Raw genomic sequence first — 27,193 nt, forward strand, 5'->3', positions numbered from 1 at the left:
CAGCAGATTTTATTCTTTGTTCTGGCATAAAACAATTTGAACCCTGTTTTATTCTCAAAAAAGTAAATTTCTTTGTAATTAATTGTTAATATATTAGTTAGATCCACTTCAGAGAAGATGACGAAACTCTGAAGACGTAGAAATAAAGCTGAAATATTTTAAAAAGTGACAGTTTAAAGTAGAAAGACTGTGACAATTTAAAAATGTAAAAACAAAACAAAAATAAATAAATAAATTGCCTGGAAAGAAACTTCTGTATTATTATACCACTATATACATCTTAACACAATATGTAAGTCAAATCATTTAAAAATTATACATACTACAACCATAAATAACTAAAAAATCTGAATAAATGAAAAATACATTTAGTCAAAATTGTATTATATGAATAGTAAAAATAGATCAGTGATCTGTAATTAAATAGCAAACTAAAGTTATAAACAAAAAATAAAATATGAGTAGCCTAATCTAAATAAAGAAAAAACTGATAAAAAAACAACTAAAAATAATAATACAAAACAAATACAGTAAGATAAAATAATAAATAGTTGATTAAAACCAAATCAAACTAAAATGAAAATAAATAAGAAATAAAGCTGCAACATAAAGCAACCAGAGCTTCACTGGAAGGTTTAGGTCAAAATATGTTCATGTGTTAGAATGGCCTAGTCAAAGTCCAGAACTAACCTTGGTAAATTACTTTGTTTGTCTTGTAATCTAGTCCTGAAAGCCATGTGTTCTTTAACTTCACTGCAGAAATTCACTCTACTTGGTGTCGTAACGTGGAAACCGACCAGAAAACCCCTGAGGTCCACTCAAAGTCCACCAGCTCCGGCTTCCCTCAGCCGACACAAACCATATTATTTCAGAACTACATTGTCAGATGAGTAACTATAGACATGTAAACAACATGTCTCTGCTCTGCGGTCAGAAACATGACCAGAGTAATTACACGACTGGAGACAGAAAGGTAAATCTGGTACCAAAACATCGACTTCTGTCTGCACAACCTGACATCTCTGAGCTATATCAGGATCCCAGTCCTAAAATAAAACTGGAAAACATTTCCAATAAACCCATTTAATTATTATACTCAGGGGTGAAAGTAGTTTTAAATTCTTGGGGGTAATATGATAAAAATAAAAAAATAAAATTTTATATATATATATATATATATATATATATATATATATATATATATATATATATATGATTTTCGCATTTCTGGAAAATTATTTTGAAATTCTTGAAAAGTAGTTTTAACTATATGAGGCATTTAGTTACATCTTTATTCCATTATCTGCATTAAATAAAAAAAATGCTACAGAATCTCTGCATTCAGATGTCTGCTGATGCTTATTTTACACATACAAGCTATATTAGAGGAATCACTTTACTGCCATCTATTGATCAGAGTCTGAACAACATCCAGTTGAGAATGTAAAGGATTAAAAATAAATACTGTGAGCAAAGTCTTTCCTTATTCTTTAAATGGTTGTAGATGAAGCCAGAAATAAAATTTTTGACAGGGGAAATGATTTTGCTAAAAGGCTGAGGGTGTAGCAGTAACCATGGCAACAAGATTCAGACCAAAATCTGAGCTTTTCTGCAACAAACACAATCAAAATATAATTCAACTGAATTCAAAATGACTTTATTTATCCTGAAGGAAAATAAAATGTTTCGTAATGATTGTTGATGCTATAACAGTCAGTATCAGAAGGAATCTGAAGAGACCTCTGACTGAAGCCTGTATTGACATGCTAACAGCTAAATGAGCTTTGGCACAGAGACAATACTCCACAGTAACATGTCCTGATGGCACCATCATTTGTTAGCTAGTTCTACTAATCCATCTCATTTGCTTTTGCTTTTCCTCTTTAAATCTTTATCTGGTCGTTTAGTTAGAAAGATGTTCGAGTTGGGGATAAGATGTCATAATGATGGATAGAGGAGATTATTAAGTCAAATTATAGGATTTATTTTAATATTTCTCAGCAAAGATGATGATGCAGCGGCAAGAAAATCTTTATTTAACGATGTAATTAATCTACTAATGAATTTGGATCGCATTTATTTTTTCCACCAGCTCCAGCTTTTTGTTTGATTATCCAATAAAAGGCCTGAAACAAAAAGGCCTTGTTATGCAGAATAAGTCCCTGAGCAGCAGCAACAACCTGAGTCATCACCGATTGTCCTCCAGCATCGACTCCTCTCCTGATCAAAGAAGTAAATTAGAAACACAGACGCTGAATTATTAAGATCGCAACTCAATTTGAGCCCAAAACGATTCAAGCGCCTCCATCAGACAGGAAGAATTTAACCTCTGGAGAGTTGGGTCTCCAGGAGAGGAGCGAATGTTTCATCCATGGAGGAGCCAGGATGCGGACAGGAAGTGGTGATAATCGTCTGAAGGTCTTCGGCGCTGCTTGAGGCGCGAGGAGCAGCAGATGAAGGTTTTTCTTTTCTTTTCTTCTCTTTCCTTTTCTTTTCTTTTCTTCTTCCAGAACAGAAAAGCTGCAGATGAAACCCAGTGACCCGCTTGTCCCCGAGCTTTTCATCTCAGCACCTGCTCTGCATTTTCAAAAGCTGCTTGAATTAATTAATGGAAGGAGGGAAATTATGTTTTCTCCCTCTGATCTGCACACAGGATGTGTTTCTGTTGTGTTTTTGTTATATTCAGGTGGTAAAAACAGTCTGAGCTACTGCTGCTGGATTATTAAAAAAATCCCTATAAATGTATGAAAGCAGAAAAAGCTCCAAGTATATTAAAGAGTTAAGATAAAAATGTTCCAGAAACCTTAAAGCTTGAACTTCTACAGCCTCCAGCTCCGTCAGATTGAATTGAAAGCATCTAGTTCAGGTCTGGACTTTGACTAGGCCATTTTAACACAAGGTCTTAACGATCCTTTGTGTCTTTGGGTGTATGTTTATACTTCAAAATAAAAATAAAACTGTGGGCGTTTTTCTCTTTCAAATATCTGAGGGACTTCTGCAGTTTTTGGCATTTTGAAATTGAATAAAAATTAAAATAAAAATCGAATTTCAGATGTTGCAGCTGCAAAGGAGAGTTAAAAAAAAATGACTGATTCTTTTGGAATCATCTTAATGTAGGATGGATGACAAATCATTTTGATCAAATAATCAAATTTTCTGTTTTTGAAGATTAAAATTTTTGGAAAATCTTTTTATTTTTCCACCAATGCACTTCTTGGGTTCTCCCCCTGCCCCCCCCGACTTTTAAACCAACTGACAGCAGGAATGATTGAAATCATTTTTTTAAGAAAAAACAAATTAAGATCATATTTGTTTTTGTTTTTTTTAATTAGGTCACATCACCCAGAAACTCTTCTCATTATGCTTGACTAACTTCTATTGTTGTCAACAATTTTATTGAGGGATCAGACCTGGACAATGAAACATCAGCAATACAAATTTGTCCTCATTTTTCTTATGTGAACATAAAACATAAGAAAGACAATACGAAAAACAAAACAGAAATGACATCAGCAAAAACACTCCCATGACCTACCCCCCTCCCTTTCCCTAGGACTTATATCTTATCACACCGAGGCTCAGATCAAATCCTCTATGCTTGACTAACTTCTAAACTACATTTCTCTGAAATGAGACAAAAGAAAAAACTTTCAGAAAGATGTTTCAAGTAAAAATGGACATTTAGAAGGTTAATCTAAAGAAATGAGGGGTTATTCTTGGATTAGATTACAAAATAAATCCAACAACAAAGTTAAATCCAGACAGAGTCGTTGTTTAGTTTCAAACTGTCTCCAGGAGACGAGCAGGAATGTGGAGGGTGAGTCATGAGAGGCGAAGGACGGCTGTGAAGGTGGCCCGTCCTCTGAGCCAGAATAATTATCTGCTTTAATTAAGTCCATCAAACTCTCTGCAAGTGTGTGTGTGTGTGTATGTGTGTGTGTGAAGGAGAGGGGATTATGCTGAGAAATGAAGGATTCATGAGCTGCAACATCTTCATCTCTGGGTGTTTTTGCTTGTGGGAAGTGGTTTTACGTGCAGAGACGTAAAAACCATCTGCATGGCGATGAACCCTGACAGAACGACAATAAGAGGAGGTTTCACTCTCATTGTTGCTAGTGATTGAAAAAGACACCTGGTGAGCAGAATAACAAGAGCTATTAGTCTGTGAGGAGAAGGAAACATGTGCAGTGATGCGACTCAGAAATACATTTGCTGGTGCAGCACAAAAAAAGGAAACATCTGAGCTTAAATTTGGACATAAGGTCAGAGGAAAATGCTATTTTATAACTTCAAATGAAACCTACAAGCTGCATGTTTTGATCTTGTGAACAGGAGATTAAGAGATTTCGGGGATTTTTTGGCAGGGATTTGGAAATATTTGCAACTAAATAATCCCTGGGTATTAGTTTTGCAATTGTTTGTCCTGCCACAGGAACAGCAAGAGCTTCAACACACACGGTTCACACATGAACTCGGTACATTCTCACTTTATTGATACTTTCTAAACAGTAATACTGAATTCTGATATGCTACCCATCACAAGTGGTAGATTTTCTCGTATAAATCTGTCAATACTCGCTTGGTTTTCAGTAAAAATATAGAAATTTCTCACTCATTTTCTCTTCTGATTGTGTAAATATCCCAAGCACTGTAGAAGTCACAGGAGAAACATCAACAAGACAAAAATATGAGCAGTTAATAAACAATAAGCACAGAAATCAGATGATTATTGATGCTGAAATTACATTCAGAAACGTATTACAGCAGAAACAGTTTCTCTAAATAAAACTGCAACAATAAACAACAAACGTTATTTGCTAATATAGGATTTTTAAAACGCCTACCATTTTGAATCCCTTTAACTAATATTTGACAATACAAGTTCATATGTAAAACTATTGTGGCCCTGATGGATTGAAATATTAATTAATGGAGTATTCAGTATGTCATTTACATTTACGTTTAGCAGGGGATGAACGTAAAAATTTACACAGTCTTTGCTAAAAAATTATCTATTTTTTAGCTAAAATTATCTCTTGATTATCAGAAACTTGAAACTAAAGGTTAAATAATACGCAGGGCAGAAGATGTACTTGTGTGCTAGCGGACTAGCTAGTTAATATTGGATTAGCCGTTGTATAAAAACTGGTTAGTTATTCTCAACTAACACATTATTTAACTTTAAATTGACTCAAACTGTTGTTTTCCATTTGAAGTAAACTAAATCTATAATTAGGCATAATTTGAGAATCAGACACATTCAACTGTTACTGTATAAACTGCTAATGCTAACATTAGCATGAGCTTAAATGTTGTTTATTTTGGGACATTGTCTTATTCCAGTAGAATCAATGTGCTGATTTTCAACACTTAAGTTTTACTTTGAGAATGAAGAACACTCATTAACAAAGTTAATCTCTTACTTTACTGATTGCAAATACTAACAGCTAATGCTAACTATAACGTTAGTCTTACTGTTTGATAATTTAGTTTCTAAAAAAAACATTAAAGTTAATGTTTGAATTTATAAAACTGAAATATATATATAAAAAAATTATTTAAGTGCTTAAGTTCCTTTTTGATAGAAGATCATTTTTGTTTTTAGAACTAAAAAAACCTGCCCAAGTACATAAACAGCTCACATTGTTGTTTATTTACTGTGGTATGTGAGGTTTTGTATGTTCTCCGGAGGGTAAAGACAGGAAAAATCTAAAAACAAGCAACAATTAACAGTCAGACAGTGACAGGAGTAGTTTACAAGGTAGAAAAGGACACAAACACATCAAAGGACACAGTAGAAAGAAGTAGAAAAGCAAGAAAAACAAACATAGCAGGGCTCTCAACTAAGGTTTCCACATATCCTGATAATAAGATGCTGGACAAAGCCTTGAGATTCGGCCATATTCTGGTTTTAAAAACGGGTTTGAATCATTCCCACCATTTTCTGGAGCGTTTAAATGTCTTCCAAGAGGGACAGAACGCTCAAACAGCAAAGTCCCCGTAGCCTGTGGGGCAGAAAGCGGCACTGCGGAGGGTATCAAGGCAGTTTACGAGGACCAGCGCCCCCGTCAGGTGTTTCCACCTCTTAGTGATGGGGTTCCTCATTTTGTCCAGACCGTGGTGAAGTTCCTGGATCACATCCCGGTAGCTGTCCCCAACGTGGGCCGCCCACGTCAACAGGAAATCATACGCCGGTTTCCACATGGACTGAAGGGTCAGATAAAGAAACGGGGTGATTATACGGGCAAAAGACCAGAGATTGGGATTTTAACACAAACTAGAACTTTTTTATTGGACTCTCAGTTGGCTGGCACCACATGTGGATCACAGGATGAAGAAAAAGTTTATAAGTACTCCTAAACTGCAATCTTTGGGGTAATAATTATGTTTTTGGTGGAGAAAAAAATGTGAGATCAAATGAAATGTTTTTGATTTCCAGCAAAAATTCAAGTTTCATATGCAGGTTTTATGGCATCTGATTTTAGTCAAGAACATAACTTCACCAAATTAACATTTCAAAATTATTTGTAGTGCTGGGACTCAATAAAATTTTAATTTAGTTAATTGCAGCGTCTGTAATTAATCAATCACATTTTATTGACAAAATAAGCAACATTTTTAATTCAAAACTGACTAAGGACGCTAACATTAGCATTATCTGCTACACGTGTAGCATTGAGATGCTACTTTAGACCAGAAAAGCTTTGCTGATAGGTTAATTCCTTTTGAACACAACGATAGTCCAATCGGATTGTTTTTAAAAGCGGAAATTAAATCTCAGTGGGTCGAGAGAAGCAATTTGATTGTTAGCGGATGTATCTGGTGCGTCAGATTTGAAGGGCGTACCAGAAACAAACAAATACAAAAGTTCTGGATCGTTAAAAATACAGTTAATTGGGCTAAAATGCATTAACATCTGTACAACTAATTAAAATTAACATCTGTACAATTAATCAAAATGAATGCATACACACATTCCTTTCTCTTGTATTAGTAGACGGTTATTAGAAAGTACAGCTAGCTGCGGGGTTAGCTTAGCTACTCTGTCTTTTTTTTCTGTTTTGTACTTAACTGACGTGACCTCACCTCGTTGTCCAGGATGCCGTTCTTGTCACGGTGCGGAGCTTCGTAAGCCTCCATCTGCTGCCTGGAAACTCGGGCCAGCTTCTCGGCCAGCTCCCTCCACCTGGACGCCACCTCCACCGCCGTGGTCAGCAAGACGAAGTCCAGAACCAGCTTAGCCACCAGACCCTGGCAGTCCATCTTCAGCAAAGCCTGATCAATGAAAGACGGACAATCTCAGCATTCATTCACAACTTGAAAACATATCCTCTACAACATGTAGAAAATGATCCAGACGCTCCTGTTTGTCCGTTTCTGATGATTGACGGAAAAGCAAAAGCAACTCTTGGGATTGGATTCGGATTTCCTGGGAAAAGCATATCCGGATTATCTCGCAAAGTGTACATTTACCCCAACCTGGGTTTAGATAGGCTGTGAAACATGACCACATGAACGGTTAGGGGGCCTCTTGTTGTCATGAAGAGAAATTTAAGACTTGACATGCAACAGATCCCTGGAAAACCAATCAGAGGAGTCAAGCAAAATGAAACAAACACCAGCAGGAGGATAATCCTCAGAAAAAACAGCTGTCTTCATAAAAATGCCATAGAAAGTTGTTCAGATTGAGTATTTTGACTGAAGTTTTTATTTTCCTTTGATTTCCCTTAGATCTTTAAAACTAAACAGAAGAATCCGTCATGTTTGCAGTTTTTCCTTTCGTTGACTTCCTTTTAAAACGCACACTAGCACTACAATCTGGGTTTATTAAATGGATGAATGGATGGATGGTTAGGTGAATGAACAAATGAATGAATGGATGGATAGATGGATGATTAGTTGAATGAATGAATGGATCACTAGTTTGGTAGTTGGAAAGTCTATAATTTTTCCTCTTTTCTCATCCAGACTTTAGAAACTCTTGTGGTTTCAGACGGTGAAGGAATTCTTCTTCTTCTTCTCCTCTGTAAAATAATTTCCCGTGATCATCGGTTCCCCAGATTGTGTCCAGGTCAGGCGGTAATCCCCGTCTGATGACGGCGCTCTGCATCTCTTTAGGCCACCTGCGGTTCTTCTGGTCTAAATATAAACTCTTTGAACACCAACCTGATCAAAAACATGCCGGCTGCTAATGAACATGAGGCGTTCAGATGGAAATCTGCAGCTGGTTCCTGCTAGCAAAGCATTCAGGAGGAATTCACATCAAACATGGCATCTATTTTCTTCTATTTCTCACATTGTGCCAATTTTAATGAATCAATTGTCCTCTTTAAACTGCTTTTATGCTAATGGAGGCCAAAGAAACCCATAGTATGACTCTTCCACCACCGTGCAAAACAACTCCAAAGATTTTTGCAGCTTTAAATATCAGATTCCAGAGTGGAGCCTTTTTGTCCTTAATTAAGCAGATTTTTGTGACCAATATGCAGTCAATTTCTTATTTTTTCTCCTATTTTCTTTTACCTAAGATCAGAAATTAGCCAGTTTCTTTGCACATGAAACATATTTGGAGTTGGTTATAGCAGTAGCTGCTTTCTCCTGTGCTTTTATAGATTTAGTGGTGGACACATTTTTATTTTAGAGATAAAGGTATGTTTTTAATTCCAAATTATATTTCAAACATCTCAGGTTGATATAGCTGAGTTTGAAAGATCTTTATAAAACTTGGAGAACAAACTAACTATGATTAGCAGTGGGGCTTTTCTATGATTCATTCAGAGACATTTTTTGATAACACATGACTTTCTGAGTTCCCTCTTTCATAAAAACACAAAGAATGTTGATAAATTTCACGAATATAAGAAGTTAAGGATGAATAATAGGTGGTGGAGGTTTGGAGCTGGGTTTGAAAACCTGTGAAGCGGGTTCAGAGGCAGCAGCGCCGCAGAACATCCCTTCATCTGTTTCCAGCCTGGTTTGGTCTCCTGCTTATTAAACAACAACATGGTTAGGGTCTAAAAATAGACAACACTCCGCTGCACCAGGGAATACAGCATCAGTACGAGAAAACGCAGGAAGTCCCTGCAGCAGACGGACAGACGGCGCTGACAGCTGTCAGGAAAATAAGCCTCCTCAACGCAATTATGGACGACGCTGACAGGTAGAGACGAGGAAGAGGAAGAGGAAGACCTGGCAAATTAATATGCAGAAAAATATATTTAGTTTTCTCTCAGAGCATCTACACATGAAAGCCTTGAAATTAACTGGCTGTTGATATTTGGTGATTTATTTATTTACTTATTGTGATGAATTTCTTTTTAGCATTATAAGAATTTTGATTTATCGTTGCCAACCCCATCTATTTAGATATTAAGACCTGGCAGGACAGAAATTAAAAGCTTAATGCTGTTGTTTTGTTGGGTTTTCATCATTTACGTAACTGTTTATAATATAAAATTGAAAAATAAAATAATCTAATTTCTTTAAAATTACTTAAAAAGCTCAGCAGATTTCAAGTTCCATCATTGGTGCTATAAATATGAATTAACTGATGTATTTTCCTTTATTTTTTGAAATTAATTAATTTATTTGAAGGTTAAGCTTAAAGCATTTACCTTGAAATGTTTTATAAATCTATTCTAAGAATAAAAAGCTACTGTTTTTGTTCAGGCTGGATTATTGATTTATTATTTACTTTGTTATATAGTTTTTCAATAGAAATATTAGATACAAATAAAGTTAAAATTTAATAACATAAAAAATTAGATTTTAAATGTAATTTTAAAAATACAAAAATTATTGTAAACAAAAATAAATTTAATTAAACTGTTTGACAAAGTTAAAAATAAGCATATCTAATTTGATAAAATTATAAAAACTGTAACAATAAGGATATTATAATCAGAAAAGCTTTTAATTTCAAAACCATTTTTTCAAGATTTTTGACGTTTTATTTGACTTTGTGGAGCAGGAACTAACATAAGGACTAAACATTTCATTCTGATGTTTGTTTTAAAGTCATATCTGGATCAGAACCGGTTCTGGTTTGAGATGAAGACAAGCTGAGATGATGAAGGACTGGTCTCTCTCTGCCTCTCAGCGATGATCTATTATTAACAGCCCTCTCTTCGGCTCACAAACACTAGCTTTCTTATTCTGCCCTTTTGTAACCCGACACGTTGTGATGAAAGGATCTGCCGGGCGGTGTCGGATGCCCCGCCGGGCCTCCAGGTCCGTCCTGATCAATGCCTGCTCAGATTTCACACAGGAGCACCTGTCTGCTTCGGGAAACATCTGCTTTGAGCTGCGGCTTCCAACAGAGCAAATGTAGAGAAAAACCTAAAGAGACTCTGGGTAGATAAACAGAATTACTGTTACACTAATTTATGTTAGTGCTCAACATAAATTAGAAGCAGGAATATGTGGGAGATTATGCAAGAAGAGCCTTTAGTACAGATGAGAGTCCTGAGATTAAAATCAGAATTCTGAGATTAAAGTCAAAATTTTGAGAAAAAAAACTCAAAGTTTTGAGAAAAAGTCAGAATGCAGAGAAGAAAGTCAGAATTAATTCTGAGAAAAAATTAAACATTTTCAGATTAAAGTCAGAATTCTGAGAAAAAATACATAGAAAAAAATTCAGAATTTTGAAATTAAAGTCAGAATTTAAAGAAAAAAAAAATTGAGATTCCGGTTTAGAAAATCTGCATATTTAATTCAAAATTAACTGCAAATACCTGAAAAGACACAATCATGACTGGTTGTTCATAGACTTCTGTATCCAAACATATTCAGAAAAAGCTTAGTGGAAGGAAAAAGTGTAATAGGAAAAGGTAGAAACAGGGATAACGGCAGTTTTGAGCAGATTGTCGAGCAGAATCAAGTTAGGGTGGAGTCAGAATATTGAAAGCCACAATAGAGGATACAAATGTTGCATTCCTAATTACAAGCCAGTTTCTGAACCAGAACCAGAACCAGACTGTTGTTCAGTGGTCCAAACTCCTCTTTAAAATGAAAGTAGAGAAAATGAAGAGTGGAGAGGATCACCGAGGAGAGATGAGAGAGCTGCACTGATGCAGTAATTCATGCAAAAGGAGCCCCAACCAAGGACTTAGAGCAGAGAAATTAACATATAAAAAAAGATTTATATTAAAATTATACTGATTTTATATAATATTCTAGTTTTCTGAGGTACTGAACTCTGTGATTTTTTTCTTTGAAATGAAATGATCAATAAGAGAAACAACTCTGAAAATTTATGTGTTTCACTAACTGAAGTGAATGAATGAAATAGACTAAATTAGCCTGACAACAATGGATTTCACCCTTCTCATTACAGAGGTCACATCTAGTTACGATATGAAGAGGCATCATCAATCATCAGCCTCCGTTGTTTTTTAATTAGCATAGAGAAACTGCATTTAATGAAGTCAGGCTCTTGAGATCATTAGACAATGGGGCGATTTATCGGGCGCAGAATTCCTCCTTTGTTCCTTACAAACACAGATTGTTGTGGATTTGGCGTTTTGCTGCAGGTCTTTTCCGGATCCAGGAAAAAAACCAGGTCATCAGGAAACAACAGTTTGCTAATAAAGGATTTTAAATCTGCAGCTTTTCACCGTCAGGAATGTCTGATTGAGTAACAATTACATAAGATTTCCTCCATTCCTTTACGGAGAAGTTATGTTTCGATCAATGCTGGGTGGCTGACTCGGCCGTCTTCCTGCAGCCTCATGATGACAGTCCGCCTCTCCTCAGGGAAAACATTGCATAAGACTTGTTGAAGCAGGAGCGTTTAGATGAGACCAGACATGAAGTCAGGGGAAATCAAAAGCTTTCAAATCCACCCAGTCTTTAAAGAAAATGCTCAATAAGAGGAGCAGTCCAACTCACAACACATCTACAAGAGATGTATCAGTTATTTTGGTGCTATGACTCCTAGGCTTACAATGTTTTACCCAGCACAGACTCCTGGTTCTCAGCAGGTTCTAGTCTGGGTCCAGATTTATAATTGTTTCTTGTTACAAAGATCTACCATATGGAAACAACAACCAATCTGAAAAAAAAATCCCTTTAAAAGGGATATTTAATACAGAAATGTTGGTCAATACAATCATAGGGAACAGCAGTATCATTGGTGAGAAGCAGTTTTCAGATTTCTGTATCGAAACATATCAGTGGAAAGTTTGGTGGAAGGAAAAACTCGGAAGAGTTACAATTACCTATAAAAGGGAAGTGAAATATAGAAATGTTGGAAAACGCAATGATAAGAAACACAATTTGGCCAAACCTATTAAGAAGCTATATACACATTCTTTATATAGATTTTTGTATTGAAGCATATGAGTGGAAAGTTTGGGGGAAGAAAAACTGGAAATATAGATGATTCCCTATAAAATAGAAGTTTAATGTGGGTCAACACATCATAGAGAAATGTTCAGAAGCCGTTTTCAGATTTTTGTATCCTGTGATTCTCTCTTTGTTTGGTAAAAAAAACCACGAGCCATTTCTCCTGCTAGTGCCAGACTTGTGTGTTTGTTTTTGTTGTATTTACCCAGAATCCCTTGCACTGTAGTGTACTTCCTGTTTTTAGAGCAGAGTTCAATGAACCATTCACACCTCTCCAAACAAACTGAACTTTGTAGGCAAACAAAGTAGAGGTGACTTAAAGTGGACTAAACATGGCTGATGCCTCCAGCATTGGTTATTTTCTTTTTGGGGGTTAAAATCAATTTTCCTTGTGTCAGTCTGGGTTATCTTTGGAAACTGTCATGCTCCATTTAGGTTCTATGTTGCTTAACTCAAAAATTGTTCAAATAACAGACAAAATGCTACCAAAGTGCAAAGAAAGATGTTCAAACCAATTAAAGATGGTAACCACTGATACGATGCAAAATATAAAGAAAAGGAAAACTTAAGGAAAGACTTTCGCAAGACACTTTCAGAAAACATTAGCAAGTCCTCCACAATAAGTGAAGGCTATGCACAAAAAGAAGTCTTACCATCATAAGTTCCCGTTGGAAGGACTTCCTCTCCTTGTTCTCCATGTTAGTACTCTCCTCTTTTAGCTTCTCCAGAACCGATGCCACTCTCTCCGGCTCATTGTCCAGTTCTGTCCTACAAAAATAATTCAGGGGTAGGTTCCCATATCCAAGAGCATCTGCAAATGCCCTCCAGCTGCCCACGTTCTCCATCAGGACCGTCCTCACGGTTGCGTAGATGTAGGTGAGGAACTTGCAAGGCTTCAGGATCTGATCCAGCAACATTGTGGTGGTGAGGTCTGGCCCACACCAGTAAATGGGCTTGACTTTGCCAAGAACTAGAACGTTCTTAGCATGAACCAGCCCCAGCTTTCCCTGGTAGTATCCGATGTACCACTCCTTGGTCCGGAGCTGCCCTCGTAACTTGATTTTCTCCTCACTGAGTAAGGCGATAACGTCCCCCTTCTTGTACTCCAGCAGGTACGTGTTCTTGTGCTGCCTGATCACCGTTTTAATCAGCTTACCAAACTTCAGGTTGGTAACGCACCGATCCTGAAACTTTGGGTGTTTTGAGGTGACAGCCAGAGGCGACAGTACGATCTTATCGACCTCTCTCTTTTTCAGAAATCTCCGCTGGCCAGTGATCCTCGCTCCAGTTTTTGGTGGTGGCTGTGGTGTCTGGACGCAGAATTGGGTCAAGATGCAGTCTAAAGCGTCCTTAACCTGGACCCTGAGAGTAAAGTCTGAGATACTGCTGGGGTTGTGCGAAGTGATCATGAAGAGCAGCCTGCTAACCTTCCCCAGCTTGACCTGAAACCCCCGGATTATCCCGGTTCCTTCACTCGCTTTCACCTGGTAGTTGGACATGTTGGAATAGAGTCCAATCTGCAGGTCCTGAGGGAACGGCAACACAAATTGATGCTTCCCCCACAGCTGCAGTGCCACAGGTGGAGTCGAGGCTGCCTGCCACGTCACATCGTTCACCAACAAGGTTTTGGGGGTGCAGTCATGCCCGAACATGGCCACAACTGTCTTGAACGAGGGGTGGATGTGTTTAGGTCCGTAAACACCCAGACTGACTTTCCTCTGCACATGGTCCCAGACTGTCGTGTTGTGTCCGACGTACTGTGCCTGAACAACAACCGCTACATACATGCAAGGCTCCAGACTGTCCAGCTGTACCTGAACTGTGTCTTTGAAGATGTAGGCATTGGGTATCGGGGTGTAAGGTCCTTCCTTGCAGTCACTGCGCACACAAAGCACATCGGCAGCATGACAACTCTCCTTCTTCACAGCCACTGAGATTTTTATCTCCAGTGTTAGGAACGACTTTGTCTCCATGTTGCTGAGTTTGATCTCCACCACTGGGCTTACCGTGGTGCAGCGGTTGCTGTTAAGCTCCAGAGGGGGGTCCAGTAAGGCTTTCATGGAGATCTGCTGGTAGTCTCCATGACTGACATGGCCCTCAGGGATGTGTACGCTAATGTGGGTGTCAGGAAGCTGAACAACTCCTCCGTTACAATCCAGCCGGCAGACGATATTGGTCTCCACCGGTTGGGTCTGCCCCCATCCGGGACTCTGGCCCAAAGAGTCCAGGTCATGGCAAGACCGAGCCAATTTTCTATGGTTCAACCAGGCAGTCCTGAAGTCCTCTCTGCTCTGAAACTGCTCTGGTAAAGGAGCCGTCAGGCCCGTAAAGAACCCAGACGAAGGTAAAGTTGGATTTGACTGCGCCTGTAAGACGGAGAGTTCTGATAGACTATGGGAACGTTTGCTCTTAAAAAAGAGGTTTTCACTCTGGAAGTTGGATGTAACCTCTTGATTTGGACTAGTTGAGTTGAGGCTATTAATATGGCAGCTGCTAAACCCGTTGCTCATGATTGAACAACTGTTAGAACAAGACGACGGCGATGCCAGAGAGTCCAAGTAGATAAGATCCGCAGAGTTCCTCATGCTTACATCATTGGAGTTTTGATTTAGCGGACAGATGAAAGGGTTCACAGAAAATGGGGTGTTGTTGTAAATGGTGGAAGGCTTCAGGCTCATCCCCATCCACTCCCCAAGACCTCCGAACTCCTTCCCACCATCCTCATACCCCTCCCCGAGGCTGTCAATCATCCCACTGTCGCTTAGCGAAGAGTTCCTGAAGTTGACCGGCTGGACGTAGGCTGCTGGGATGTATCCCATCTCCGTGTTGTTGTGGGCGTACCACCATTCCCCGCCTGATGTGTCCAGCACGTAGAGGCGATCCCCTTTGGAGAACTTCAGGGTGGTGAAGCTGCTTGGGCAATAATCCTTGATAGCAACCACCTCCTGAGCAGCTCCAAGGGAGTCTTGACTGTCGAGCTTTAAGGCACTGGGAGAAGGCACTGAAAATAAAGGAGAGGACAGAGTTTTTCATCTGGATGATAGACAAAAGGATGGATGGGTGGATGGATGGATGGATGGATGGATGGATGGATGGATGGATGGATGGATGGATGGATGGATGGATGGTTTTCTATGTGCTCCAGTGTTTCTCTCCTGTAATTAGTGGGTTATTTACGGCTCTGCAGTCAGAATCAAACAGTAACAATGAAACAGTTGAGCTAATGATGTCGGGGTAATCTGGGTTGCACTTGGGTAATTGGCTCAATTTACATACAGATAATTTAGATGATCAAAACCAACAAATAAAGCAACTGTTACATCACTTCCTGTCATCTTAATGCAGATCATTCTCTTTTCTAGCTTCCAGATACTGAATAAAGTCTGAAGATAGTTTGTTTCTGTGCTCCTATTTTCTTTCTCTATGCTTTGCCAGAACTTTATAACTCTGAATTCCACTTCCAGACATTTGACGTAATAAATTCAAAGTGTAATTGAGTTTGAAGTGCAATGAGACACTGACCTTTAACATCACTGAGACAGGCCCCGGCCGGCCCCTCGTTCAACTCAATGAGGGTCCCCTCAGACTTACAGCGAGGGAGGATGTGATTGTTGTTCACTCGAATGATTCGATGGGCAGCCATGGCCACTGCTTATGGAGTCATCGGCAGCTGGTGGCCTGAACGGGACGCAAACACACAGAGGGGGGCTTCAACATGGACGACTGGAAGCTCACATGCTCACCCAAGCAAATCTGAAACAACTTGAAAACACTGCTGCTAATTTTCTAGATCAGCAATAGAGCTAAAGGTCAAAACTGCAGTGCTGGAAAATAAGGTTGGCAGAGAAATGAGATTTTTCTGAATCAATGAAAAGATCAGCAGAGGTGAAGCACAGAGGAGATTTAAACGCATACAGTCTGCAATCATTTGAGCTTGCTGCAGTTAAAACTGTGCAGTTAATTTCAACTAAATGGTCTGATCTCCATCTGTTCCAAAACAATGCAAAAAATGAATTCAAAATATCTCAAACACAACACAGTTAATTGATCTGTTCAGGTATCAAAAACAAAGCTAATACTCTAAAGATAAAAAAATAAATCAACTGTGTTGCTGAAAATGAAAACTAAATAGTTTCTGCATTAATACATTTTATGGACATGAATATCTGATAAATAATTTGACAGCAATATTTTTTTACAGAGTTTGAACCAGGTGAAGCTAAAACTATCACTTCTGGGTAAAATCTATAAATTTATATCACGTTTGATTAACTATTGCTGTGAATATGTTTGTATATTCCAGTTAACAATTAATCAATTGTTAAATCAGTTGAAGATTATTTACGTAATTGATTAATCATGATTTATCGTTTCAGATGTAAAACAGAGATGCTTCAATATCTTCTTAGCTCGCTGTGACTTTTGAAACTAACTGTTTGTTAAAATAACCTGTTATATAGAGAGTTATTTAAACTTTTGTAAGTTTAAGCACTCTTAGTTTAGATTATTTAACAACCACGGCTGCATTAAACTAGTCAACGCCTCAACAGAGAGATGCATTAATCTCATTAATAGCACAGCAAGAAATTGTTTGAATTCAAAACTTCCCGAGTGCCTTCATTACCCCTGCAGGGCGCGGCGAGCGTAAACAGTGGGGACAGTTGTGTATTCGCACACTAATGACGGCATTTTAATTTAATCCAAGCAACACAGGCTGCAGGAGCTGCTGTGAAAAAGCCTTCAGCTGATTATCGTCATTAAAGACGTAATGTGGTGGAGAGGAGGGACTTTCATTCCCACGCAGGTGTTTGTTTTCATAGACTAATGATTTATAGTTAATATTCAGAGCAGCAAACAGAGAGTTATGAACTTTAGGTAAAGTCTGCTGCGAGCCTCCAGGTGAAAAGTGTCAGGACTCCACTTAGATCTCATTATTTCACTGTAATGAATTTATGAAGCGAGCCATTAAAATGAGCAGACATCTGACTGCCGATGCAGCTCCAGGCGTTAAAGGGGTTTAAAAGTCAGGCTTCAATGCTCCAATGAAAGCTCTTTACATTAAAGCCCAAATGTTTTTACTAAAGGGACAGAATGACACGCCATACATTTAGATCAGGAGTGTCCAGGGGTGTCCAAAGTCGGTCCTCAAGGACCGACTTTGGACACCCCTGATTTAGATAAATCTAGATGTGTGTAAAGTGTTCGACAGAAGAGTCAAGCATAAATCTGACAAAGTGCAAAATGAGTCCAAACGGTTTCAGTCGATGAGCTGATAGATTTCAGACTGGAGACGGTTTAAATATTCAAGGCCAACTATTTTCAGGACTTTATCAGGTCAGACAGAGTCATGGAGGGAAACTGGGATGACAGTCGCCATAGCAACATACACCAAGTCCTCATGGTTGGATGATTGAATGGTTGGATGAATGGATGGATGACTATATAAATCTGCCTCTAAATCCAGCCCAACTGGATTGGAACCTGACTGGTCTGATCTGATCTGGACTGAACCAGAACCGGCTTCCTGTCTCCATCTGGGCTTCTGCTCTTCATAAACAAACATCCAGCAGAGTGAAGCTCCAGAACCTCTGGGCGCCTCGTTCTGCAGCCGTCGATAAAACGCCTCCTTTAGGGCAGGAAATGAGCAACATTGATCTCTGATCAATAAACTCACATTGACGCGATCAAAGATAAACACCGGAACTGGAATCTGCTGTTCGACGGGTCGGATCACTGGAAGAATTAACTCCCCGAAAAAAGCTGAAAGTTTATTTTTTAATCTGAGGAAGCCCACAGAGAAACGGCAGCATAGACACATTTTGCTTTTGTTTTACATCAGCAGAGAAATTTCCACTACAGAGGGAAAAAATGCGCTTTGCAGCAAACCGCTGGGAGAGCTGCTGGGTCTGACTCTGAAAAACACAAACAGGGGATTGGGCTCACATCCGAGTCGACGTGTTAGGAACCCATTTTTCGTCAGGCTGAGCGATCTGAGGAGCGGTGAGCATGTCGGAGAGTTTAATTAACCACGAGTCGGCTGGTCCTAATCCCTGAGTGACTGTTATTACAATGACTGTTTCTAGGAGCCAGAAGCTGCTGGAAGGAGCCGCAGCAGATATGGCTGTCTTTAGGCAATATCTTCAATTCATTTCAATCTGGAGCTGAACTAAAGCGTACCACTACTCCCAGATCCAGTTCAGAAAAATCTAACACTGAGATGATCCGAATACTTCAAACTGACTTTGACATTCCTCCGTTCAGATGTGTTTAGGCTTGTAGTTCATGGCAGTTATATTGATTTCAGTCCTGTTCAGTCCACTTTAATCAAACTCCAGTCCATTTTTCTAGGAAGTCTGGTTCGTTTGTGGAGGTGTGAATGTGCAAAAACTCTAATGCGGACCAAAAAAGCGAACTCTGGCTTGCCAACTCTGATCTCAGTTTGGTTGAAGTGAACTCTGATGTGGTCTGGACGCTTATATGACCCGGAGACCGTGCCAAAAGCAGGAATTCTGGGTAAATACAACCAAACCAAATGCATTAGATGAAATATTTGAAAGAAAATGCAGCTTGCAGCTAAAATAGCTAGCTACAATGCTACTTGACTCGCTATTGGCAGGTGTTTGCAAAGCAACCAATCCAGGAGCACATTTTATTTTCTTTGTTGCTCACTGGCTGAATCCCCAAGAAAGGAAATAAGGAACACAGAAGATGTTAGCTTCTCCAGTAAAATGGTTTCCACTATGCACATTGATACATTTTAAGGTATATTTAAGTGTGTGAACTATTAAAATAGGCAGTTATCAATATTCTTAGAGGAGGTCTCTAATATATTAAAAGTTGATAAAACTGGACAATCATCTCTTGCTTTAAGAGATATTTCATTATTTTATAACTGAGAAAATAGAAGCCTGCAGGAGCAACTAAGTGATACATAATAAACTTTCAGTTTGCAGAAAACACCACCACCTCTGTTACAGCTGCTGCTCTCAGTCATTTCATGGTCAAAAATACCCCATGGTCTTCAAAAGTGGTCAGTTTAGAGGATATCCCAGCAGCTATTCGTAAGGTTATATTGAGTTAAATCGGATTAGTTCATAAGACCATTTCCTGCTTGCATTTGTTTTGTTTTTTCCCACATAAACTGATAGTTTCCACCTGAAAATGCTGTTGCACCACCCTCTAGGAAAAATAAAGAACCAGAGGAGGGAAATAGACAAGGGAAATGAATCACAGGCAAGTTTGAGGATAAAATGAAGGCGATAAAGGGAAGAGCTGTCTGCAGGATTTAGGAGGAAAAATGAGTCCTTGACTTGGAGAGGAAGAAGAACAGAAGGATGATGGTGAAGAAAAAGCACAAATGCTTCGTCTTAAAGCTTGTGGCAGAGACACAGAGGATTTTCAGCTTATCAGATGACCTTATTGGCACAACTGAGAAGGCTCTGAACACTCGTCTTCATACACATTATGCTGCTGTTTTCAATACAGCCAGTTTTCCTGCACCTCTCTGCTGTTGAGTTATTTCTGTCACATTAAAGCAAAATGGCAAATGCTTCAATGTAATGTAAATATTAGAAATAGCAGGCAGATATTACCAAAAGAAATATTTATCTACATGAGAATAACAAGAGTATTACGAGCAAAAAAACAAAAAAAAAGAGAGAGAGGCACTATATTTACTGTAATTACTATGAAACAGCAGTTCACACAATACAAAGTAGATATATCTGTTTATACACACTGGGACAGAGATATATCTACATAGGTGAAGCCGAATTCATCCAAACAAACTTTAGTGTTAAAAAAACATAACAGATAGAGGCAGAAGAAGCTGCTATGAAAAGAAGAAGAAGTAAAATGTAAATTTTGTGTTCATTTGAACTGACCTCTGGCTCGCTGGAAGCGCTCCCAGCACAAAGTGTCGGGACCTGAAGGAGAAGAAGATCACTACTCTTCTGCCTCTCTTTTGACGTTTCTTCTCGACTCATTTGTCTTCGTAAAGAAAAATAAAGCAAAATTGAAATTAAAGTAATACATATCGCATCTCATTTGGAATCGGCGAAGTTTGTAGCGGTAAAAACTGAGCAGACGAGCCACTTCTAGCCATTACTGCTCCGGTCTAACGGAGAACTGAACGACACGCTCCGCTCCAGGAGGAGAGTGAGTGACGTCATTGGAAGAGGCGGGGTCAGAACGCAAGTACGTCAGCACGTACATATCCAGAACTGTCCAAATTAAAATGTATTAACAATAAGATTAAATCAAAATTTTCATTCATTTTAACAGATTAATTACGTCAAGAAAATTATACACTTAAATGATTAAATTATTCTCAAGCGACTTTTGAGGGAACTGTTTTAAATTACTTTGTAAATTCAAAATTAAAATAAGCTAAATAAAGTCAGAATATCAAGATCAAAAAGTATTCAGTGATCCACTCAAAAAGTCAAAGGTACAATTAAAACAAATGTAAAATCAAGTCTTATATTAATATTTTTTAAAAATTGTCAGGATGGTTTTGTTTTATAAAATTGTTACACAAAAAATATAAATTAATCCAAATATAAGAAAAAAAATGTAAATAAAATTTCAACATGAGTATACAACCATAAGTAATTGTGAAATAATAATAATAATAATAATAATAATAATAATAATAATAATAATAATAATAATAATAATAAAGAAACTTTATAATAAAGGTGGTATAAAAAGTCATAACTTAGATGTATTTATAGTTATGTTTTCCAATATAAAAAAATCAATTAAAAAAGACAAAGACATTATTTCACAATTTCAGGTGAAATTGTGAAATAACATTTTTATGTTATGATATAAAATGTGTAAAAAAAATGTATGAAAAATGAAAATCCCAAAAATCCAAGTTATTTTTGAGACCAGAAAAAAACATAAAAATATTTTTAAAATAAAAACAATACCTAATAAATGTATAAAGATGATTTTTTAAAAATTGTTATTCTATATTAAATATTTTTAATGAGGTTTTCAAACATGTATTTTTGTTTTTGCCTTACCTTAATGAGCATAAAGGGACTCTTTAGCACTGATGCATGGATCCAAACACAGCTGAAGGAAAGCAATACATTCTGCCCTCAGGAGGTTTTAATGATAAACGCTGCATGCATGCATCTCTCTATAAATAAAAGTGAAAGTTTAATGATGTGTGCAGCTGGACTGTCCAGTTAATGAGCCGTGGTCACTAAGGGTCAGATTATTAAGCGTTGTCAGCAAGCTAAACTCCCTCTGTGACAGCACTGATGGCACCAAAACGCAGCAGAAAATCTTTTAACATCTCTGGATTGTAACAACAGTGAAATTGCTGCAATTTCATAGTGCATTAGTTTGGTTTACAGGAAATACATTTACCATAGAAGCATCTAAGCAAACCTGAACACTGGACTGGTACATTCTGACAATACAACAAAGACAACTACACTCATTTCAATCTTCTTTATGTCGTTCCTAAGCTAAAGGTGCTGTATCTTTTTCCATTTGCACTCAGATGCTTTGATCAATTCTGCAGTAGCTTTACTTTACGTCTGACAGAGATGTGATTTATTTATTTATCTCTGTCAGGGGAACACGATGAATACCCACCAAGGCTGGCTGTGAAGAAACTGGAGATAAATACGAGAGTCTGATATCTGCTGGAGTCAGGAGTCACCTTGGAGACTTTAAAGGAAATACAACTAGACAAAAAAGGATGATGTTTTTATTTATTTCACAGGTGAAATGTTGTATGTTTGGTTCAGTCAGTCATGAATTATTAAGGTTTTATGCATGCAGTTTGCAGGCTCTCTTCATTCGTTTATTTGTTTACTTTTCTCATATCTAAAATATCCAAAAGGAATTGCAGCATGGGAATCTGAAATACCAATATAATACCGTTATTTTCCTTGGTGCTGATTGGCTGTTTCCGTAAGACTGAACATAACGAGTTAAAGCTGCTGTGGTGCTGCTGAAACAGTTTCTACTGTGCATATCAATCCATATTAAGGTATATTTGGTACTTCAATACATAAATTAGGCAGTTCTACATGGTTTTAGATGGTATTTCATAGAGTTGTTTGCTGTAAATGAGATCTGGGACCTGCAGGAGCTAAAAGAATAACTAAATCCAAAAATTATCCCCCCAATAAACTGTCTAAATTGATCCTTAAGGGTTTTATATTTATGTTCCTGTGCAAATTGTGACATTTTCATCTAAATTTCTTTAAATCTGCAATACTTGACCCAAAATTATTGTCTCAGTGTTTCCCTCTATGGGTTCAACGGTGGGACTGCAGTCAAATTTTTCTATTGGTTACATTGGATTGTGTTTCTCCACTTTGCACGTGTGATTTAATTGCAATAATGACTGCAGTGTTTAAGAAGTGGAAATGGGAGACAGCAACACTCACTTCTCGCTTCTATAGAGGCAATTTCTGCTTAACTTGTTGCCAAAGTCTCCAAAAACAGATAAAAACGTGCTACCGTTGTTGCTAGATGTTTTTCTTTCTTTTTTCTAAAGAAATAAAGTTATAAATGAGAAAATGTTGTCATTATAACAAGATGCAAAAGTTATTTCCATACTCTGGCAGCTAAAGGTTTTTGTATAAATCTTTTGAAAAAAGCTTTTATGATACAAAGAGTGAGCTGTTTGATGACAGTATTTTTATTATGCTGTAATTTGAGTCATTGTATTGCTTACTTGAGTAAAATTTGGTGAACATAATCAGCTGGGTATATGAAGTACTTGAAGCAGCCGTTGCTGACCCCAGAGTTCATCTCTGATTGGAAACCCAGACTTGTTTTGACGGATCTATTCATGCAGGTTGAATAGGAACTGTGTGAAGAGAGAAAAAGGGGAGCCTACTATTCATCTTTTTTTATCAAGGAGCCTCCATATCAGCGTGCCTCACTTTACATCAGAATAACTGGACACCAGCTTGTCAACCAGGTTGGTTATGGGAAAGAACACCAGGAATTTGCTTGGGTGGAAATATAAAAGAAATCCGTTTAAAAACCAAACTGTTCTCAAAGCAAAGCTAAACATTGTGTTTGATATATATGAATGAATTGAAAATGTAAAAAACACAAAACTCATCTACTTTTCAGTTAATAATTTATCAGTTTTCTAAAAGTGATGATTAGAGAGTGATGGAATGAAATGCTAGGATTTTTTTCCCCCAACTAACACAGAACTGTAAAAACCTGAACCCTGAATTATTTATCTAATCTTTGCAACATTTTCCATTTAGCATTTCTCTGCTGCCCTGTCAAGCTCTTCTGCTTATGCTGCACAACCTGTTCGTCTCAAATTAGCTATTCATTGCTTCAGGATTGGAGGGCTGCATGTGTTTGGTCCTTATGCAGCATTTTCTGGGATTTACAGTTAAACCCTGATTGCGTATTTGCATTTCAGGAGAGCGTACTTAATTCAGAGAAAGCTTTAAACGTCTGAACAAATTGCTTCAAATTGTAGTTTATTTTATATTTCAGGGAGATTTCTTTAATCTCTAAATGAGGCTGGAGATGGAGACAAGCCGTTTGATAAGAGCAGCAATATTTAAACATGTAAACCTCTGGATATTATTGCAATTTCATAGATTGATTGCATTGAATAAACCACATCTTGCCTCCAAAGCTGCTTTTATGAAAAAGAAACGAAGCTCAGTTGGAGGAACCTTGTTATGTTTCTGTTTCCACAGCTTCCATTGCAGACAGGTCAGATTTAATTTTTGTTTACTTCTCATTTTAATATTTTTTGAAGTTGTGTATTATCCTTTTACAGTCAGAGTGTGGTCAGTTTGGGAAATCTTCTCATTGCCTTGGATGAGTCAGGCTAACGGCTAACTAGAGTCAAACTAATGGCTAACTAGTGCAGCTAATGGCTTAGAAAAGTAAAGCTAATGGCTAACTAGAGTCAACCTAATGGCTGATGAGAGTCAAACTAACGACTAACTAGTGCAGCTAATGGCTAAGAAAAGTAAAGCTATTGGATAGCAAGAGTCAAGTTAATGGCTTGACTCTTGCCAAGCCATTAACTTGACTCTAGGGTCAAGCTAATAGATAACTAGATTATAACTAACGGATAACTACAGTCAAGCTAATGGCTAGTGAGAGTCAAGCTAACGGTTAACGCGAGTTAAGCTAATGGATAACGAGAGTCAAACTATCAGCTAACTAGAGTCAAGCTAACAGCTAATGAGAGTTAAGTTAATGGATAATGAGAGTCAAGCTATTGGCTAACTAGAGTCAAGCTATCGTCTAACTAGGGTCAAGTTAATGGATAACGAGAGTCAAGTTAACGGTTAACTGGAGTCAAGCTAACACTAACAGGAGTCAAGATAACGGATAATGAGAGTCAAACTACGGTCTAGCTAACACCTAAGGAGAGTCAAACTAATGGCTAAGTGAGTCAAGCTAATGGATAGGGAGAGTCAAGCTAATGGCTAACTGGAGTTTTTATATGTTTAGATGTTATTTTGACTTTAATTTGCTGCTAGCTTAGCTCTGCTTAGAGTCGAAATTAAAATACTTTATTCATGTTTACCTGTTAGCTTGAGTTTGATTAACTATTAGCTTAAGTCTAAAGCCTGAATTTCTCTGATTTTTCTAAACTGAAATAAATATTTGTCCTGTCTACTTTAGGTAAAATACAGACTACTCATAAATACACAACACAACATACCTTACGAATAATAAGAATAAATATATCTTAAATTTAACCACACACATCCTATTTTTTTTCTTGAATGAAAAAATATGATTAATATTGAAATCAATTGCAGATTGTGTTATTACAGTTCTTATTTATTGACATTAAAATAAAAACACCATCACTCAGTCATTTTTAACACTATTAATCTAAAGTTACCCTGATCCTTTCATCTGTCTGAGACCTTCTCCCTATTAATCACAATGATCAGCTTTGATTGATGAGGCTGCTGAGAAAGTCAGACATCTAGAGCGGCCACTTTCAGTAAAGCAATCATCTGTAAATTTATTGAGAGGAGCATGGTAAACCAGTGTTTGAGTCTTATAAAGTTTAAAACAAAACTGACAGATTTGTTAAGAAACATGCAGATATTTAAACTGATGACCAGATTACATCAGTTTACTTTTGAACTCTGACGTCCAGCTTGGTCCTAATCCCTAAAGATGGCAGCTGAGGTGCTGCAGCATCCATGTTCCAGCCGTCTTAAGAGTTTGAAGATTTGCTCTCTGACCTGTCGGCAGCTTAGTTCCACCATATGTTGTTGTTGTTTTGGATCACAGAAGAACAATCAGATTCTTGTAGCTTTCTGCAAATGTTGTGGGTGAAAATGCAGATTAAAGGCAGATTAATTGCAAAAATAGGAATTAAATCAAAATAAACGCAACAAAAACTGAAACAGTATCTCTCAATAAACATCAAAATAAGTCAAAGTAAAGATAATGCATTTAGATGAGACAAAAATACAGCTCACCTTGTGAAATATGACCAAATAGCAGCATCCACAGAGGTGGAAAAGTTGTATTTGGAGTTGCAAAGCCGATATTTAAGGACAATAAGATTCTTCGTAGAGTCTCTTTGAAAAAAAAAAAAAAGGTTTTCCTTCCCTTGATAAACACAAAGAAATCAGCTACTTAAGTTCAAACTCACATCTAGGAAAGACAAGTTTGCAAACGAGTTGACTGCCTACAATGGAAAATTAAGGTCAGACTAAGAGACTTCTTTGTGAAATTAAAATTACAGATTATCGGTGGAAAAATTTTGAATTGAATTATTTATTTATTTTATAATGTTTGTTGTTGGGTAAATTGTTTCGGTGTGTGAGCAGGAAGCAGATATTTAGGCCAGCAGGTTTGTGTGTGTGTGTGTGTGTGTGTGTGTATGTGTCGGGTGTGTGTGTGTTGAGGTCAGCAGCCTTTAATCCGATCGTGGGGGTGGTGAGAGTGCAAGCAGGGGAGGATTACGGGATTAGGCAGAGATGCGACATGAGATGGCCAATCTGCAGCCACGGCCCATCGCGCACTGGCTCGTCTGAGGTTGCCATGGTGACGGAGAAACGCAGACACAAAACAGAGCTGGTTGTTTCTACTAAAGCAGGAAGCTGAAACTCATTTAGCCGAGATAAAATGTAATTTAATGTGATCTGGTGAAACAAATGTATTTATTTTTTTATGCATAATGAACAAAGGAGTGAGTGGAAACAAATAACTGAAGTTATTTTCATCATTTTACACTTGAACAAACTATAAGAACATTAAATTTAAAACATTTCAATAGAAAAAAAAAATCAATATAGTCAATTTAAATAAGCTTAAGTGGTTTACAGTAAATTATCACTTAAAGCTGCAAAAATGTCAAAACTCTGGCATAAATTTGACCTGTTTGGATTGTGCTGATGTGTAGGTTCACTGAGTTAAAAGACGAAGAAAGGATTTCATGTCTCCTCTACCCCAGCCAGCCTTCACAAATCATCTGAGTGGGTGTTTTGATTGCAGCCGTAACTGTTTATGTTCTGCACAGCCCTGAATGTCTACAGGGAGAAAAACGACTGGGCAGCATGAATCCTCCAGCAGCAGGAACTCCACAGAATAGTAATCAGACTCTAGAAAATCATTTAAAAAATCAGGCTTCTTGGCTGTAAGGGCTTGAGGAAGGATGGTAGTAACTTTGAACACATTCTAATATCTGCTAGTGCCCCCTTGTGGTCAAAAACTAAATCACACAAAATGACAACATAAGGGTAAAATCCAAATAACCAACAATCAAAATGTTGCAGAAACTTAACAAATGTTATCAAAAGTGGTAAAAAAAACATATGAAAAAGTCCACAAAAGTAGGAAGCAAAGATACAAT

General features: G+C 37.6%; 1 protein-coding gene and 1 long non-coding RNA gene across 2 annotated transcripts; both read right to left on the reverse strand.

Moving 5' to 3' along the window:
- Positions 1 to 4,327: 4,327 nt before the first annotated feature.
- On the reverse strand, positions 4,328 to 26,508 carry LOC106951186 (uncharacterized). Its single transcript, XR_001425766.1, has 3 exons — positions 26,494 to 26,508; positions 25,808 to 25,809; positions 4,328 to 5,369 (listed from the first exon to the last, which is right to left on the reverse strand). It is a non-coding gene; the product is annotated as an uncharacterized LOC106951186 (long non-coding RNA).
- sh3bp4a (SH3-domain binding protein 4a) lies at positions 5,367 to 20,457 on the reverse strand. The gene is made up of 5 exons (XM_015038563.1): positions 20,229 to 20,457; positions 15,868 to 16,023; positions 12,999 to 15,346; positions 7,087 to 7,275; positions 5,367 to 6,207 (listed from the first exon to the last, which is right to left on the reverse strand). The coding sequence occupies exons 2-5, from the start codon at positions 15,986 to 15,988 to the stop codon at positions 5,983 to 5,985; spliced, it is 2,883 nt and encodes a 960-aa protein (XP_014894049.1). The 5' UTR covers positions 15,989 to 16,023; positions 20,229 to 20,457; the 3' UTR covers positions 5,367 to 5,982.
- Positions 26,509 to 27,193: the final 685 nt, after the last annotated feature.

This window comes from Poecilia latipinna, unplaced genomic scaffold, assembly GCF_001443285.1.
Source record: "Poecilia latipinna isolate Pla-1442-1.1 unplaced genomic scaffold, P_latipinna-1.0 Scaffold445, whole genome shotgun sequence".
Taxonomy (NCBI): domain Eukaryota; kingdom Metazoa; phylum Chordata; class Actinopteri; order Cyprinodontiformes; family Poeciliidae; genus Poecilia; species Poecilia latipinna.